The 20,771-nt window shown below is 38.1% G+C and overlaps 2 gene segments (V, D, J or C); both read left to right on the top strand.

The window, feature by feature from the left end:
• Positions 1-4,536: 4,536 nt before the first annotated feature.
• Positions 4,537-5,841, top strand: LOC105907198. The segment is given in 2 exon segments: positions 4,537-5,283; positions 5,415-5,841. Coding segments are annotated over 2 exon segments (465 nt in total).
• A 9,964-nt stretch (positions 5,842-15,805) lies between these two features.
• Positions 15,806-16,556, top strand: LOC105894486. The segment is given in 2 exon segments: positions 15,806-15,964; positions 16,119-16,556. Coding segments are annotated over 2 exon segments (477 nt in total).
• The last annotated feature ends 4,215 nt before the right edge of the window (positions 16,557-20,771 follow it).

The following is a 20,771-nucleotide window of genomic DNA, read 5'->3' as shown; positions in this document are numbered from 1 at the left end:
ATATATGATTTAACACTTCAAATCCCGTTTGACTATATGTTGTTTTTTACTCTTTCCAGGTGTTTGTATGGGAAATAAAATCACCCCAGACAGAACTGAGGTCTCAACAGAGGAGGAATCTAATGTCACCTTATCCTGCAGCTACTCTTCAGCATATGCTCTACAGTGGTATCGCCAGTATCCCAGATCAGCTCCTCAGTTCCTCCTGCTCATGCTACACAGCACTGAAGAACCCCAAAGGTCAGAAGTAGATCCTCGTCTGATGGTGAAACTAAACAAAGAGAAAACTCAAGTCTTTCTGGAGATCTCCTCTGTTCAAGTCTCTGACTCTGCACTCTACTTCTGTGCTCTGACGCCCACAGTGACACAAAACCACAGTCTGCCATACAAAAACATGACTGCACTGAAGGGTAAAACATGCCTGTACATCACAATAAATCTACACCTACTGGCATTCACTGCCAAATTGACTGCAATTTTTATATAAATATTTAGCCCTGAAGGCAATGTCAGCTAGTTCATTTCTAGCCATATGACTTGAGGAATGATGTAATAAACCCTTTTGTCCATGAAGTGTTATGTCTCTGTTGTGTCTGATGATCTTGTCATAACTAACACAGCTGCTCTCTATATAAGCACCTTCTCTTTTGAATTTCCTCTTTTGGGGCACTTCACACACTTAGAATGGATCCTCTCACCTACTTACTGCTCTGACTGAATTTGAGGACAAATTAATTGTTTGTCTCTGCAATGTAAACAATTGACCACATGGTGGAAATACAGGCCTGGCCTGTGACTGACTATTTTACTACAGTATGTCTTATTTTACTTCATCATTCAGTTTGAGTTTCTTGGAGGATTTCATGGCCCAGGAATTTTTTTCAATTCAAATTTGACGGAATTTATTTTCTTATCTTTTGAGTAGAAGACAAATAGTTTTTACCGTGCCACTTTGAAGCTCACACTGTAAACCTGAACAAATTCAGAGTACTTAAAACATTTGATGTAACCGATTACATAATACAATTTGAGTACATGTATTATTATTTTTAAGTAAACTTAACTTAAAAATGATACATCGGCTATACTGATTTATTTTGTTATCGTTTTCATAATTTTTAAGTTCTCTGAACTTATATTCAAATATTTTTTTTAAACTTAAATCTTTTAACCTCTATGTACTAAATTATTTTCACTCAACAACACAAAATAAAATTAGGTTTTAAATCTTAAAAATCAAGTTCAGTGCACTTAATATTGGTGAAAGAGTTCAACTTAATTATTCTGAGTAAATAATACTTAATAAGCTTATTTTTTTTAAGTGAGCACTACTTATTTTCAATTATTGACCACATATATACTGATTTTCTGGTTCTGTTTACAAACTGACTTTAAACTGAAAGTTACTCTACAAGAAACATTAAAATCTATGTAAGATTTCTATTAAAAAGAGTGAGATGAGAAAAACTTAAGAGGTATCACATCATTTATATTTCTTGTAAAACAACTGACAAAATAAAAGATTACATCAAAGCTTTAAAGAACAGTGTTACAAAGTTAACAAGTCAACAACAAATCGTTTATTTCAACAACTAATTTTTTAAGGTGAGTAAGGACCGTTTCAGAGGTTTGTTGTCATCCAGACACATACAAATGTTCTGTATGAGAACGTGTGCGTGAGTTTTTTGGGATATTCTAAATTGAAAGCATATGTCAGGCCAAACAACAGCATAAATGCCTCAGAAAACCTCTGCACCCAAATCAAAGATGTTCTCGCAGCTGAAGGGGTCGGGACCCGATGTAAGGAGAGCAACAGGAGCATCATCAAAATCTGGCTCCTCTTCCTCCTGCAAAACACCATCAATACAATTACCAGGGGAGTTTCAATGGAAACACTTACAAAAAACTGACAGACAGACTTGGAACAAAAATGCAAATATATTCTGGAATTATTTTCATTATGTAAAATACCTGAAGACACAATCTGATTTTGTTATATTTAAGGATATTAACAGGGCTTACATTGCAGGTCTTGAACACAGAAACATCCTCACGCAGGTAGACAGGAAGTGCACGAAGGGACAAAGTGCGTCTCAAATTGACATCATGATATTCCTTGATTGACAAATTAAAATAATAATTATTGCAGGAATATATTTGAACTTGTTCACTGCTGTCAAGGCCCTCTCAACAATAACTCATAAATGTGTCAATGTTCTGATGTATGATCACTATCAGCTGACAGATTCCTTGGCAATTAATAATACATAGTATTAACTAATATTAAAGTTTCAGTAACAAACCAAATGTGAAGGTCATAAGCCTCGAGGATCTCCCGTAGCACCTCTGCTGTCTTGCCAGTCCGTGATGCCTTCTGCCTGTACACAAAAATATCTCCTTTGGTTGACTCCTCTTCTTGTTGTTTATATGCAACACGAATGCTGTCAGGGCAAAAAGAATATTGTAGGTCTTGACTGAAGTTCTCGACAATTATTGTTAGCTTGCTGCTAACATTTTTATCCATCAGACGCATTAAAACACATAGAAGCTAGCTAGCTGTTAAAAAGTTACATATAACATTAGCATGCTGATATGAATTATATGGTGTTTCTGTAGAACATAGCTTTAGCTTTGGCTTCCTAGCCGCCAGCGCCAACAGTCGTGCAACTGAACTTGCTACTTGACAGCCAAAACGTGATTACTCAATAATAATTACAAAGAGGGAAATTCGCCTCTTCTTATCGCAATTTCACTTGCTCCCGCAATTTTGTCTCAACAAACACCTACAAACACTGTTTACTTACCAGATGAGGACGCTTAGCAGCGAAAGGATTACTAAAATATCTCCTTTGGTGGAGTGACCAGACGTCCTCTTTTACCCGGACATGTCCTCTTTTCGAGACCTAAAAAATGCGTCCGGCAGTTATTGCAAAATCGTCCAGGATTTTGCCTCGTCGGATATTTGTGTTTCTCTGGGTCCTTCACAAACTAGTTTTTACGCCCTTACAAGTTTAGGAAAGGGTATCTCCCGTTCCACCTTCTAGCACAAGCTCTGACTGTAGCGAGAACTGTCATTGGTCGACCGGCCTCTCAGTGTTGACAGATGCACGATAATTATCCTCCAAAGACGATTATTTTGAGCATTTGGTACGATACTTCACCATTTCCAATCTGGCAACACTAAGCACCGTGCCGCTTCCACTAGTTGCATTGTTTACAACAGCAATGACATCTGCATGTGGAAAAGATGTCAAAATTTCGTCGCGGGGGGAGGGGCGGGGTCATCTGTATGCTATACACTACCACGCCCCTCCCCGCGACGAAGTGTCCTCTTTTTCACAAACTCAAATATGGTCACCCTACAGTTGGTCGACTCCTCTTCTACAAAAGGAACATACTTATAGAAGTCTAACTGATACTATACAATTATTGAGCCTGCTGTCTCCGTCTCTCATCACAAGATCTCTGATTCTGTTCTGAACTAGTCCTGCAACGACGTTGATGACGTCAGATGTCACGTTTGAATGAAACAAAAAAAAATATGAGTTATCAGGCAATGTTTACTCAAACAAATACATTCCAATACAATTAAAACGTCTTCACTTGCTCAGAAAACTAATACATTTAAAGTTGGGTCAACTAAATACCAGGTTTTAAGTACTGAATACATAATGTTAATAAGTTAGTAGATCTGTTTGGGTTTACAGTGCATAAGCCTGATACTACACTCACTCATCTGGATCTGATGTTTCCAAGTAGGATGGGCGGAGTCGAACATGTGACTGTCTGTGAGAGAAAAGACTATTGCTAATTGCTAATCGCTAACGGCTAGTAGCATGCTAACCTTTTATAGGTGGCAATATACCGCGCAAATCCTCTTAGACGTATTTTTCAGTTACAATAATGGGGTTTTTATATTGTACAGTGTCTATTTCTCTGTAACTTTCTAAAAATCTAAGCAAAAAAAAGGAAAACTTAAAACGTTTAGGTACAAATACGATGATCTACGGAGATTTGGTCCGCCATTTTTTTTCTAACTAAGGTAGTATATTTCGAGTGCGCACTGATATGGAACGCTCAGGTAAATGTAAACAGCTGTACAGTACATTATGGCTCAATACAGTACACCCCGTGACCTCCTTTCAACCAATCAGAATGCTTGATTTCATCTACACGTATTATAACTGTGGATACAAAACAACTTCATCAATACAATACCTTTACTGGTATATAAAAAGACCAAAGGACTTCCCCAAATGTATACTTAAAAGAGATAATTATGGAATTGGGGAAAATGGCACTGAGTTCAATGAGAGCATATTTAGAATCATTGTGTAACATCACATTAACAATATGCACTTATATATATCCTAACACTAATCCTAACCAAAACACCAACTCCAGTGCAATTAATTACCAACGGGATGTTACTTAAGATTAGTTGAAATGTCACACAGTGCTAATCTGTTGATGGTGTAATTACTTATCTGAACACTGTGATGAGTACAGTATTCTCTGACACTATGACCTTCATTGGTTATTTCCTTCTGGTTGTATGTTATTTGGGTAAGTATACTTCTATTAATTTACCACATTACTGTTAGTGTTTTACTCCTCCACACTTCTCATTGTGTAAATACTTTATTTTTGTAGAATGCAGAGCTGAGGACAGACTTGAACAACCAGATGAAATGGCTGCTGCAGAAGGAGGACATGTTACACTCCACTGCAAATACATTACTGATGATACGTATCCATACTTATTCTGGTTCCAACAAAAGCTAAAAGTATACCCTAAATGTATACTCAACAAGCTTACCTCTGGTGACCTCTACCTCTAACATGAGACACAGTTGGTGAATCACATGTGATTACATTAGGTTAATACAACTGCATGTAAGTTTGACATTACTCTAGTAAAAACAAAACAAAAATCAGCATAGTTGGATTACATTACTCTAGTAATTTTGTTTCTTTTTTGTTTAAATCAGCATACAGGCAAGTTTTCACCAACAAGTAACACAAAACAGCTTTCTCTCCTGATTTTGTAAGGTGCCTCTTGCCTGCAGAGCCATCCTCCAATCAGTTTACCGTATCAAGAGGGTGTGTCACTCTAGCCAAAAGGAAGGATTTAGATTTAGTTGAACATTTGAAGCACCACATGTTCCAATGTTAAGAGGAACTTTCAGTACAAAGAACCACTTATAGAACTGAGTTTATTTCTGAGAATTGTTAACTCCACGATGTTTATCTTTTCAGCATTTTTTCTCACAATTCTCACAGGTAAACATTATTTTGTACATAATGGCTTTTAACATGTGAAAACGTTGAGGCTTACAGTGACAGAGCTGTGACAAAGTTGTCAAATCTGAATCTGTTTTTCAAGCATTTTAATGCCCAATGTGTTCCTACAGGGGACTCCTCTGGGGATCAGATAACATCAAATAGGGCTGACAGCACTGCACTGGAAAGATCTAATGTAACCCTTTCATGCAACTACTCTTCTGCAACAATTCTTCAGTGGTATCGTCAACATTCAGGATCACCTCCAACATTTCTAATGACTGTGTACAGTGTTGAAGACCAGAAATATGAGAAAGATGGTCGGATTTCTGGTAGACTGAATATAGAGAAAACCCAAGTGTTCCTGGAGATCTCCTCTACTCGAGTGTCAGACTCTGCTCTCTACTACTGTGCCCTGCAGCCCACAGTGACGGAACACCCAGCTGCTCTCTACAAAAACATCTGCAGCAGTGCAACAGCAGCTAATCCTTTCAGCATGGATGCAAGTCAAGTGTGCACTCTGTGTTTCTACATGTGGCCTGTTGCTCTGATATGAGCTTCATTTTTAATTCAACTTTTAATGGATTCATGATGCTTTCATTAACATTGGATGAATTAAAAATATTTTAGGTATTAAATCAATTTCATATAATACGTTAGCACTAATAGGACAGGGTTTTTCAGATATTAACAAAGAGGTCATGTTCCTTTCTAAGTGTTGCTTGCTTATGTTTCCACCGTGAAGTGTAAATCAATTTCCTAAATCATGAAAATCAATTTGTCAATTTTTGTCATGACAAAGCATCTGGTGCTGTGTTTCCGTGACATCCAAGTTATTTCAGCATTTCAATTTCAACATCTTTTCAACATTTGATAAACAGGGCTGCATACAAATACATTCATATGCAGTGAGTAATAACAGAGTTAATGTCAATGCTAATCAGCTACTTTAGATCCACCAATAAAAGTGTTCAGAGCAATTATGACAACAGGTGAATTTGAATGAAAAGCACTGGATGATATGCTGATATCATATAATGGTAGTTTAATATATACTACACTCTATACTATGTCAGGGATAACAGTTTCATGTATGCATAAACCTTTCTTCAATTCTTCACAAAGATTGTGGCTGATCATCTTAGTCCTGCCAATTCCAACACGAAAGGTCTTGAAGGGGACTCTGCAAAGTTGTGGTGTTCATATGAATTAAGCAGTGAATATATTTATCTTTACTGGTATAGGCAGTATCCAAGTGAGGCTCCTCAGTTTTTATTATACAAAGGAGCTCGATCTTACAGTGGTGAAGATATTCCTGACCCTCGGTTTGGCACTACAACATCCAGATCATCCACTGAGCTCCATATTAAAGTCCTGACTCTGGCAGACACAGCTCTCTACTACTGTGCTCTGAGGGTAGCCCAGTGATATAAAGTCACTAAGAAGCCGTACAAAAACCTACACACGAATGAATGAAAAAAATCAAACACACATCAAAGGAATTGTACCATAGTGATCTGATATCTTAACCAAAGGTTCTGATAATTTGCACACTTCAAAGCTACATCTTAGCCACTCTCTTCAGGGAAGAAGGAGGAGCTTATGATGATTCATGACACTTTGTTCATTTCATTTCAACAGTCTGGCATAGAATAGGGTAGAACTCAAGTTCATTAAACCTGTTCTCTGTGGTGATTTTCTAATTTCCTGTAAAATGATACTCTAGTTTACTGCAGTCTTTGCCGCTGCTCTAGGTAAATATTAAAACTTTCAGATTTATGCTATTGTCAAATCTATGTTAATAATGGACTGATGACACATGACGTTGTTTTAGTATCTCAAGAGGCATTATTTTATACATAGAGCTTTGTTTGCAGGTGTCAGTTCTGAGAATGTCATCTCACCAAACAGTCCTGAGGTGTATGCTGAGGAAGGATCCAGAGTTATATTGTCCTGTAACTACTCTACAACAGCCACCAGTCTACAGTGGTATCACCAATATCCCAGATCAGTTCCAAAGCATCTTGTGAGTGTGTACAGTTCAGATCAGATATCAGACACAGATCCCCGGTTAACTGGGAAGATCAACAAGGAGAAAACTCAAGTCTTTCTGGAGATCTCCTCTGTTCAAGTCTCTGACTCTGCACTGTACTACTGCGCTCTGACGCCCACAGTGACACAAAACCACAGACTGCCCTACAAAAACCTGACTATCATTTAATGTAAAGATATACAAGATGAAGAGAGAGGTAGACATGCAGAGAGTCCATATTTAAGTACAGTGTCAATGGCATTCATCACAGTTCAACCATGAAATACTGAAAGACATTGCTCATTCTAGCTGCTTATTTAGTTCAATACTTTAACTTAAAAAAAACTCCTGTCTTAGTTGAAAGGCCCCTAAAAAAGCCATTGAAATGTGACTCCAGTCTTCATTTCTACTGAATACGTTTAAATTGAAAATATTTTCTGAGCAATACACAAAACATTATGATGTTTTTATTGTTAAGACAAATACTTGTCATGAGGAGGCTGGGAAGTTATGGAGTAGACCTAACAAGGGAGATGGCCGCTAGATGGCAACATTACTCTCTATATTATCTATTGTGACATCAGACATTAGACTGTCAATCATGAAATCACTTCGATGATTGATATCTGAAAATGAATGCTGTCTTATAAATGTGAAACTCTGTCTACATTCCATGTAAGAATGGCTACAAAAGATTAATTTACTCAGCTATGAGGGTTATATTCCCTCCTCGCTGTCGTCGTGAACATCACCCGAGAGAACATCATCAGAGAGGGCAATCCAGTAAGACTACTGTCCTGAATGCCTTAACATTTGCACAGTTTGTATCTTTTTCAGTAAAAAGCTTAGGAAGCAAAAGCACAAAACAAACTTTGGAATGTTTGACTGCGCTGCCGTTTATGATGAAATCATCAACCTAGTGTGACATCACAAAGAGCAGTGATGAGCCAGAAGAAAATGGTGACTGTTTTCTCCCAATCCCTTCTGGAGGTGTTTTGGGCCTAAGTTAATGAAACACTGATGAAGGAAGGTGCCCACTGCTATGGAGGGATCTGTTTTAACCCTTTCCTGCCATGAGTTGCCGTTATAAAAGAGTTAGCTGGAGGTTCTGTATGGGTGCCCTTATAGCGCAAATAAATGGAAGGTACCTGCCTCAAAGTCTATGGAATGCAGATCTGGATGCTCTTACATCAAAAATGGGACGTGGGCACTAAAATGTGTTCCATTATTAAAGTCATCACAGTCAGTATGAATCGTCAGTATCGTTTAAATCTCACCACAAGACTTCTGGTTGGAAATCTACTCACACCTGCTGATTTATGTGTGATAAGGTGAAGGTGGAGCTTTGTGATGTCTGAGAGGAGCATTTCAACGTCAACCATTCAGTGTTGGATTTACCTTCTTGAAGCAGCCCACACCATGTTGCTGTATGGACTTATCTTGTTCAGTGCAACAGCAGGTATGAATTCTAACTATAAGATGTAGATAGTTTGCTATAGGACATAAGTGCACAGATGTTTCATTAGTAAATCAGTAGCCTAATTCTTATTCTATATTTCAGTTACTTTAAAGGCCATCACACATGTTCTTTCTTTTCCATCAAACCAAAATCAAAGTTACACTGAAGACGGATCTAATGTCACCTTATCCTGTAGCTACTCCACAGCAGACAGTGGTGTAACGCTACAGTGGTATCGCCAGTATCCCAGATCAGCTCCTCAGTTTCTCCTGCTCATGCTACACAGCACTGGACAACCCCAAAGGTCAGAAGTAGATCCTCGTCTGATGGTTCAACTAAACAAAGAGAAAACTCAAGTCTTTCTGGAGATCTCCTCTGCTCAAGTCTCTGACTCTGCACTGTACTACTGTGCTCTGAGGCCCACAGTGACACAAAACCACAGACTGCCATACAAAAACATGACTGGAGAAGGAATCAGTGAAATAATCAGTGCTTGCAATGTACAAATAAAATGACCAAGCAAGAATGTATCCAACGTTTTTATATTTGTCTTTTGCATAACCTGACAAGGAACAATGTCTGTCAAGTTTACTTCTTTTTGTAAATAAGATTAGCCAATGCATTCAGTACAGACGTCACTTAATTCAAATATACAATGACCACGATGAAAATAAAAAAGAACAACATAAAACCAATTATGAAAATGAAGCATAATGAAATATCCCCTTCTCTCACACCTCTTTTATCCAACAGGTGTACTAAATATGTCACACTGACACATCCTGTCATTCATAAATGTCTATCATTAGCTATCTGTGAAGAGTGCTTATGTCTGTGAATCAGCGCTGTCATCTCTCAGAAAGTCAAATTTTCCTCTTCAACAACACAGAGGTTTTCAGTCAATCCTAGTGTCTTGATGTCGACACCACACACAGAGAAATGTAGGTCTTTCTTATGAGTGCAGTTGTCATTGTAAACTGAGGTTTGACTAATTGTATTAGAAGACAAGGTCAATTTAGATTTCAGTTAAACATTGCCCATTAATATGTCATTTTCCAACAACACACTTAGCTTTTTAGATATGATATAATATACTTGGCCTGAGGTGGCTGAGATGTAGTGCAGTAATAAGGGACATTACCACTGGATGGCAGCATCATTCAGTATATTGTGATCATTTTTAAACTGAGACTGGATACATTCTTCTTGCTGTTTTGAGCTGGTGGTTCAGCCTACATTTTTGACATCAGGTTGGAGATGCTTCACAACTTTAATTGGTTGAGGAAGTGCCAAAGATCACTAATCTGTCTACAGTGAGCATTATATATTTCCCTGTTTGTCAGTAAGATACGTTTCAGCAGCGCCATCACACAGACACACAATCATGAATGAAAGGGTGAAAATGCTGATTATTCTTGTATTATTTGCCACAGGTAAGATATTGAAGATATTTAATACTCACTCAATCATCATTGATGTTTTTATGTTGGTGTGATCAAACATCCCCAGTCTTATGAATGTGTGTAATATCTTCAACAGCATGCAGAGCCAAAGGAGATCAGGTTCATCAGCAGGAGTCCCATGTGATCAGTTTTGAAGGAGAAACAGTGATCCTGCCCTGTGTATATGAGAGCTCTTCTACTAATCCCAACCTGTTCTGGTACAAACAGAGACCAAAGGATTTCCCCAAATTTATACTGAGAAGAGATAAATTTGGCTCTGGAGACAACGGCACTGAGTTTAATGAGAGATTTCACTCCACACTAAACTTCTCCTCCAGCTCAGTTCCTCTGATCATCCAGAATCTGCAAGTGTCTGACTCTGCTGTGTACTACTGTGCTCTGAGGCCCACAGTGACAGTAGTGTAATACATCCTGCTACAAAATCATCCTCTCTCTCTCTCTCTCTCTCTCAGTCTATCTCTCTCTCTCAAACCAGTAGTAGTCTTTGAGATGTTTCTGACTTTCTCACATTTCTAATCTACACTGACCAAACAAGTATGTTTTATTTGACATAATACAATGTAACCTTATTACTTCATGCTGTTTGTGTCCTAAAGGAATTAGAAAAATGTATCTCCAACTTTGGAAATTGGTTGGTTTAAAAAACTGGTGACTTTGTTATTAATAAAGTACCATAACTTGAACAATACTGAAGTTTATTTTGTGTCATTTCACTTCACTTAGGCTATTTAGTGTTAATGTAAGAATCTCCTCTGAATTAGAAGGTCCTGCAAAGTTTCAAGTTAAACAACCCTTTTATGGAAAATTAAAGTCTGACACATATCTGTTTTGATTTCAGAGGGGAACTCATATATAAACTGATTCATAAAGTTTCACAGTCTTATACATGAAGCAAATCTGCCATCTTAAATTTAAGCTGCTTCAGCTCCACTCTTTGCTGTGTTTTGAACCTTGTTTAGTTTTGCTTCTCTATTCAGTGTATTTAGTTCTACTCTTCACAGCCAGGTCAAATAGTTTACATATTGCTGTTTTTCATGACTTTTGAATGATTCCAAATGTATTCATGCTACATTTACAGTTCCTGCCACAGGATCAAATTGCTACAAATTGTTACACATGAAAGCTTATGGACTCATTCATTGGGATGAAACTACCCCAAACAGGACTGAGGTCTCTGCTCTGGCGGGATCTGATTGAACCCTTTCCTGTGGCTCCTCCACTGAAGGCTCACCTACTCTACGATGGGATCTGCAGTATCCAAAACCACTTCCTCAGTATCCTCTTGGAATTCATGTTGTTGGGAAAATCAGACATTAGATGTAACCCCTCGGCTGTCAGGGAGAATGACAATCTGGAGCTCTCCTCTGCTGAACTCTCAGACTCTGCTCTCTACTACTGTGCTCTGCAGCCTACAGTGTATGACAAACACACATCTCAACACAAAAACCTGCTCTGTCTAAATCTGACCTACAAGGCTTAACTATCATCTTTTTGTTCACATATCAAGTCAAGAGAAAATAAAACAGTTAACAGTATACAGTCTGCAGTGTGCAAAATAGGAACCAACACTCAGTTACAAAAGTATTTTAAACTCAAAAGAGATGGTAAACCATATTTCATGGGACTGATTTTATTCATATACACTGTCATACGATTGCTGTTGATTCATTGCTTTATGATCTACTTATAACATGCATAATGATGGCCAAGTTTGTTACTGGAAATTAATAAAACATTTGAAAGTAAATAATGGTTGTGCAATAGCATATAAACGGAAGAAAGGCACATAGATGAATGTCTATTTCTCTCCCCTTAAAGTTTATTAAGTTTAAAAGTTACAGAGTTTTAGGAGAGTCTGTCCTGAACTCTTTATAATGCCATGTCATCTCCAGTCCCAAAGGCCAGGAAAGATATGAGTGTTTGTGCAATTCTTATTTCAACCTACAGGGGGCAATGATTCAATACTAAGACACCAAGGGGGTCACCGCTGTACTGCTCAAACCCTACATATGTTAGACCAAGACAGATAGATGGAGACTTTAGACTGAACCACAGACATTATAGGACTAAACTGACCTTGTTGTTGGCATGAATCATAAACTTCAGCCATGATCCAGTCGATGAAGATGAGCTTGGGATTATTAATGGGTGTAGCAATGACATTGTGTGCTGAGTGACATGAGAAGAGAGTAACTTCCTGTTGTATTTCCCCTTTCATTGAAAAGGTGCAGACACACTTTCAGCTGTACATAGAGCAGCACGACAGAGAACAAATGACATACATGTCAAGAACACTGAACTGATCTGGCAGCAACATGGACAAATCACTACTTCTGATTCTCATCATCACCACTGGTAAACTATTTAGACATGTTCAGTTTCTAATGATGTTTTAATCATTTTGTATATGAAATCTTTAACATGATGAAGAAAATTGTGCTCTAACGTGTTTGCTTTTCAGAAATAATGGCTGACAAACTTGACCCTGATCGCGACAGTGTCAGTCACCCAGAAGGAATGACAGTGACCCTGAAATGTTCATATGACACCAGCAGCCGTGCTGTTTGGCTCTACTGGTACAGACAGTATCCTGATCAGGCACCACAATGGCTTTTATACAAAAGTGCTCGATCCAGCTCTGCTGCTTTCCAAAGTTCTGACACACGATTTACCTCTAATGCTGATGAAACGTTTACTGAACTCAGCATTAATCATCTGACTCTGGCAGACACAGCACTCTACTACTGTGCTCTATGGGATCAGCCCAGTGATACAAAGTCTTTAAAAAGCTGTACAAAAACTCACATTTAAAATAGGATGTCTTTCATTCAGAGAGATCAAAGTAATTTCCTGCCAGCGCTCTGATATCAGTTTAACACCATCAGAGGTTTTCCTGTGAACAGCATCTGTGGTTACACCTGTTGCATCATTGAAATTAAGGGCATCATTATAAACTGTTACAGTGACAGAGATGGGTACAGAGAAAGACAAGCACAAGATTTTTGTTGCATCATAATTGGTATTCATCACAACTAGTGCTAATTGAACCAGATACTACTAATATTACTACAACAACAATGAAAAAAGAAGTTGTAAAATATTATCTGAACTAAAATACTACATGTTACCTGAACTGCAACACTGAGCCCTTTCCATTTTCCTCATGGCATTCCTCATTAAGAGTGTTAGTTCAGAGTTCCCTGTTTGACACTAAGACTACTTTTAACTGTTCCATTCACACATAATCATTAAGCAGTGCATTCAAACACTACTTATTCCTTATGTCACTCAGGTAAGATAACTATTCAAATCATGATCACTGATGTTGTAGTGTTGGTGTGATGAATAGTACTAAGCATTGTGGATGTGTTTAAGATCTCCACGGCATACAAAGCAAGAGGAGATCAAGTTTAATGTGAGATTTCACTCCAAACTAAATTGAAGTGTTTACAAGTGTCTGACTCTGTTAAACTGTGCTCTGGGTTTTATTTTGCACAATATAATTGATCCATATTACTGCAACTAATACTGCTCGTGTCTCAAATAAGACTAGAAACATTCATCTTCTACTGTTCTCTGAGGCCCACAATGAAAGGAATCTAACGCCATGATACAAAAGGCCTGTTTGAGATGTTTATGTTTTTCTTTCTCACATCATTAAACAAACAAAAAACAACATTGTTTCCATTGGCACCAAACATCTGTCCTCATTACAAGCTTTAAGTGTCTTGAAGAAACAGGAACTGAAATGAAATAGCTGAAATAGCATTCTTACTCACTGTGTTAGTAAGCAACACTGGAGACTGTCTCTAGTTAATCCACTTGAGGTATTCCTGAGTACCTGAGCAGCAGCATAGTTCATAACTTTCAGTAAAAAGTAGAAGAGACTAAATGAAAAAAGCCCAAAACAAACTTTAGAATGTTTGCCTGCTGCTGCTTATTATGACATAACATGAATCTAGTCTGACATCACAAAGAAAGCACTGATAATCTAGCACAGGACTGGCCTAGCTGTTCTGGTTCCAACATAAACCCTATCCAAGATCTTATGTTCTGTAGTATTTATTATGTTTTATGTTTACTGTCTGCTCCAATATGTCAAAGCAAATTCCTGGTAGGCGTCAACTTACTTGGCAATGAAAACCATTCTGATTCTGATTCTGATTCTGGTACGCTCCATAAAGCAATGAAGAAAAACAAATCAAGTAAAGCTACACATAGCTTTGGCCTGTAGGCTAAATAATTATAACTAACTACTGATAACAATTGTGATCAGATTAGAGATAAAACACCATAACCCAATACAAGAATACCGTGTCAGACAATCTATTGTATCTATATTGTGAATGATTTTCAATAAAACACAGTCCCTATCTATAAAACAAATGGTCTCTGTTTTTCCTCTTCAAAGCTTCACACAGAGATCCCTATGGAAAGACACTACAGCTACTCTGGCATGGTTCTAGAGGAGGAGCTCACATGACACATGTGCTGAAATTATCTTTGTAACAGAGATGTGTGTTGTGAATTTACTATGCTGCTCTATTCAGTGCTAACCTTCACAGCCAAAGCAGGTAACATTTATATATGAGCTACATCTGTAATTACATTGATTATGTAAGACTGAGCAAAAGCCACCATCCAAAAACCCTGTTGCTTTTCAGTTAGAGCATAGCCCAGGCAAACATCTCAAAGCATTGAAGGCAAACAACAAGTAAGATAAACCTCTCTCCAGTCCAGTTGCTAAATGCTTCAACATGGTATATGTTAACAGTTCAATTATCAATTTGAACTCACTTGAGGTAATTACTGAGCTCAAAAGTTTTCGTAGAAATGACACGCAACTATTAAGGCTTTAAAACTGTCAAGACAAGACTACAATGACAAAAATAGGTTGACATGCTGTAATTCCCATTTCAGCCACTATGAGGTGTCATGGTGTCAGTGGTGTGTCAGACATAAGGGAGTCTCCTGCAGGGCACTGCATTCTGACATGTGCATAAATCACAATACATTATTTAACACTTCAAATGACATTTCACTGTATGTTGTTTTTTGCTCTTTTTATGAGTTTGTATGGGAAATAAAATCACTCCAGACAGAACTGAGTTTCAATAGGGGAGGAATCTAATAGTAACCTGTAGTTATTCTTCAGCAGTAAGTCTACAGTGGTATCGCCAGTATCCAAGATCAGCTCCTCAGTTCCTCCTGCTCATGCTACACAGCACTGAAGAACCCCAAAGGTCAGAAGTAGATCCTCGTCTGATGGTGAAACTAAAGAAAGAGGAAACTCAAGTCTTTCTAGAGAAACAAACACAAAAACGGTTTATTTGACCATCCAGAAGGTGCAAGGGTCTGATTCAGAAGCCCACGGTCACAGCCACACACTCAGAACTCATACAATCAGTGTGTCATTTCACACCAAAGGAAGTGAATTGATTGACCAACTCATCTGAAGTCATGATGATATGAAAACCCTAAACGTTGCTTTCATTTCCATCATGAACCGCTGTGGAACATTAAGAATGTCTTTCACTCATGATAGCATCATGTGACATTACTCCAGAGGAGGGGCTGGGTGAAGAATGTGTCTGAGGAAGTGTGTTGTGATCCAGAGACACAGAGGCTGAACTGAGGAGGTGTGAGTGCTCAGGGTTGATGTCAAACATCATCTGTTACACGGGACGATGGCTCTCAGCTTTTTTCTGCTTCTGGCTTCTCTTATAGGTGAGTGGAAATCATAAACGTTTCCAAGTTTGAGATCTTCAAGTGCACCACAGCTGTTGAGTTAGACCTTTATAGTGATGTTGAAGTGGATACATTCTTGCGTGAGAGGTATTACTCTCAGACGAATACACATTGAAATTAATTTCATCCACAGGTGGTCATTTTGCAGATGACATTAAACCAACTAAATCAGAAGAGAAGGCATTGAAAGGAGAAAATGTGATGCTGTCGTGTGACTACACTGTTTCAGTACACACTCTACAGTGGTATCGCCAGTATCCCAGATCAGCTCCAGAGTTTCTGGTGCTCACTGCCAACACTGCAGGAGATGATCTGAGATCAGATGTAGATCACCGAATGTCTGTGAGGGTGAATGAAGAGAAAACTCGAGTGTCTCTGCAGATCTCCTCTGTTCAAGTGTCTGACTCTGCACTGTACTACTGTGCTCTGACGCCCACAGTGACACAAAACCACAGTCTGCCACACAAAAACATGACTGCACTGAGGGAAAAACATGCCTGTGCATCACAATACATCTACACCTACTGGCGTTCACTGCCAAATTCACTTCAATTTTATAGAAATATTTAGCCATGAAGGCAATGTCAGCTTGTTCATTTCTAGCCATATTACTTGAGTAATGATGTAATAAACCCTTTTGTAAATGAAGTGTTATGTCTCTGTTGTGTCTGATGATCTTGTGAATTTCCTCTTTGGGGCACTTAACACACTTAGAATGGATAGAGGATCACTTATAGATAGAGATGGATGGATAGAGAGCACTTACCTACTTACTGCTCTGACTGATTTTGAGGACAAATTCATTGTTTGTCTCTGCAATGTAAACAATTGACCACATGGTGGCAATACAGGCCTAGTCTGTGACTGACTATTTTACTACAGTATGTCTGATATTACTTCATCATTCAGTTTGAAGATAAATTGCAAAGTTTTTACTGTGCCACTTTGCTTTGAAGCTTATAAGCCTGATACTGCAGTCACTCATCTGGATCTGATATGTTTCCAAGTAGGATGGGCGGAGTCGAACATGTTACTGTCTGTGAGAGAAAAGACTAAGGAAAGAATGTTTCCTCAGTTTTGTATTGACAGTCTACTGGATAGCACAAAGGCTTAGAAAAAACATGATGTTTTGTGTTCAAAAGTTTTTTATAATTGTCTTCTGCATACTTGGTAAGGCATTAACTAGTGCTAATTTAGTTTTTTTTCTATCTAGATATATTGAAATGTTTTCAGTGCATGATAACAACTCTTAGTGGTGTTCTGAGCCAGAGCTTTTAAGGGAAAACCAACACTTTTTCATGAAGACAGGGACAACAGACTAAATTATTTACACATGACAAGAAGATATACTGTGTCTGAAAAAAACAAAATCACACTTTCTTTTGGTCACTACAAGTATATATCATGCACATCAGATTTAATAGTTTCCTTTTTTTTCTTGCTGTACCTTCAAGTAGTTCAGCTCTTGTTCTGTTTTATCAGTTTGGAAAGTGTGTGCGTGTGACTTGGATATATCATCACTGTCTCCATTACAAATGATCTATAATCTCATTAAATCTACATTTTCTCAGTAATGAAGAAACAATGAAGAAGCATATGAACAAACCACTTTACATTGCTCCTGTGACAGTATAATGAAACCTTCAATAGCATATTTAGAATCATTGTGTAACAGCACATTAACAATATGCACTTATATATATCCTAACACTAATCCAACCCATAACATCAACTCCAGTGCAATTAATTACCAACAGGATAGTTACTTAAGATTAGTTGAAATGTCACACAGTGCTAATCTGTTGGTGGTGTAATTACAAGAGACAAGCAAGTATGACTGACATGGTTTCTAATTCACCACAAGGTGGAGGCATTTCCACTTTCATCATAGAGATTTCAGAAACTCTTTATTCATCTGCTCCCATTTTGTATTGACTCTGTATTTAGCACAGAACACAACAGAAACAACCACAGTAAACCCAACAGGACTCTGCTCTGGAGCTCATCTGAACACTGTGATGAGTACAGTATTCTCTGACACTATGACCTTCATTGGTTATTTCCTTCTGGTTGTTTGTTATTTGGGTAAGTATACTTCTGTTCATTTCCCACATTACTGTTTTAGTGTTTTACTCCTCCACTCTTCTCATTGTGTAACTACTTTATTTTTGTAGAATGCAGAGCTGAGGACAGACTTGAACAACCAGATGAAATGGCTGCTGCAGAAGGAGGACATGTTACACTCCACTGCAAATACATTACTGATGATCCGTATCCATACTTATTCTGGTTCCAACAAAAGCTAAAAGTAGCCCCTAAACTTATACTCAACAAGCTTACCTCTGGAGGAGGATCAACTGAGAGTGAATTTAAAGAAAGATTCAATGCAAGTCTCGACACCAGCACAAAAACTGTTCCTCTATCAATCCAGGACCTGCAGATATCTGACTCTGCTGTGTACTACTGTGCTCTGAGGCCCACAGTGATGGCAGCATGTTCAGCTCTGGTACAAAAACCATTGGCCCATATACCACTGAATAGTAGTTTCCTTACTAAACTACTAAACTTCATAGGATTCTGACTGAAAATGAAACTGGTGTGCAACATGATGAATGCCATATCATTAAACAGCCAAAACAAAATCACAATCGTACTTGTAATTTGAGTGAAATATACTACTTTATGAAACAGTGAATGACAGTTCACACATTGCATCCTAAAAAAGTGCAATTTACACAAAATGTACAAAATGATTACTTACTATAAAGAATAAATAATGAAATACTAAGATCAAGTGTTTTGAGGCAATGGAAATGTAGGTAAAAGTCTGTTCACTATTGTTTCTATAAACATAACATTACCACTGTGATGCTCAGATATACGCTGTGTGTTGTTAGGGGCACCTTCCAGAAACACAGAGAACTGCACATCAAAGCAGCAACACTGATCTGACCTGCATTACTGAATTACTGCATTTTGCACAAGATCACTCTTACTGATTCTCATTATGATAGGTCATCTATTCAAAGGCATCAGGGTATAACAATGGCGCATATTGCATACAGTATCTACAAACATACATACAATACACAAAATTGAATCTCACCATTCCTGTTCTTCAGGTTAATCACAGTATGTGTCTGCACTGAATTCAAGGGAGTCGTAGTGAATATGAACTGTAAACTGTTTATTCAGTGCAACAGGCTTACAGAAAACTAGACTGTTCAACTGAGGAGGAGCTTACATTACAAGAGTCCAAAAGTGGTCTTCATTAACCAGAAGAGGGTGGGAGTTCAAGCTGCTAAAGCTGCACTCTTTGCTGTGTTGTGAACCTTGTTGAGTTAACTATGCTGCTCTATTCAGCATTACTCTCACATACTTTTCAGGTGAGACATTTTCTATCTGGTAAATTGTGATTTTTTTTGGCAGTCAAGTTGTACATTTACAAAGACTGATTCATATATTTTAAACAGAAATACCATGGCAACATATGTATGTGAAATGTAGTTACTATCTTGCATAAAGAAACAGTTTCTTTACTTCTATAAGGGGTAATTCTCGGGAATTCAATTACAAAAAAACTGAAAATCTAAATCCATCATGAACTACGGCAAAGATCACAGAGAACAATGAAGATTTAAAATCTCACTGCAAAAGAAAAACCTAAACACTACAATACCCGCAATGCTGTAAACCCATTGAGTACATCATTCTATTCAAAGTCTGGCAGGATATTTTGTTTATTTTATTTTCTTCTTTAATTTGTATCCGTTATTTCTAACATCTCTTTCACACATCCAGTGAACGATTTTGTATTATTAAAGCAATCTTCATCAAGTCAGTATTCCATGTCCCTGGGATCCACCTGGTCTTGTGGAATTTAAAAATGATAAAAACATAATAGTGACTAGACTCACTCAAGGCTTTACCTTCACCACTATTCACTGTTTAGTATCTTTCACCCTCACTTTTTCACATTACTACAGACATGTCATGATTTCCACCAGGCTTGTGTGCATTTCAGATCTCACCACAGGGGTACAGGAACTCCACCAATCAATCAGGTGCTGCTAGTTTGATACCACTGTCATAAGAAGAAGACCTTCAGTCTGAAACTGACAAGATACTTTAGTGCTGTCTGAATCTGTTTTTAAATTGAAACAGGTGAGTTTGCACACTCTGATTAAGACCAACAGACAGTTTACATTTGTGTTTACCTCATGTGACGACCCCGCCTCTTTTAGGTTGCTGGGCGGGCTGGTTGTCTGTCTCTGTGTTGTGTTACAGATGACCCGCAGGTGTGTTGGCTCGTCAGTTATTGGGAACACCTGGGACCGGTGTTCCCAGTACTATAAGAGCCAGTCACACTGATTCCTCGGGAGATTGCCACGGAGATCCTGACGGATATTCAGAGATATTAAGGACGCGCTGCTCGCGCAATGCTCATCGCTACGTACTTGCTAAGATACAACATTCCATCTACTGCCCTAGCATGCATACCTACATGACATCCCTACTGATCCACTGACTGTCCCCACCTCACTGTAGTCTTGCCTGGTCATATGACCGTAGTTGCTAATAAAGTAATACCGTTTTGGAGTTAAGCTCTGTGTGAATCTCTGTTATTTGCCATGGCTGTGAGCCGGTCATGACACTCATGACAAATAATGCTGACAAATATAAGTAGCTACTTCACTTAGCATATTATCTATTTCTGATCACCCTGATACTGCAAAAAAAAAAAAAAAACATCAGCATTTGTTACTATAGTAACTATTATAAAGTA

This window comes from Clupea harengus, chromosome 25 (genome assembly GCF_900700415.2).
Source record: "Clupea harengus chromosome 25, Ch_v2.0.2, whole genome shotgun sequence".
Taxonomy (NCBI): Eukaryota; Metazoa; Chordata; class Actinopteri; order Clupeiformes; family Clupeidae; genus Clupea; species Clupea harengus.
The sequence above is the reverse complement of the archived record's forward strand: the minus strand, read 5'-3'. Positions and strand labels throughout refer to the sequence as shown.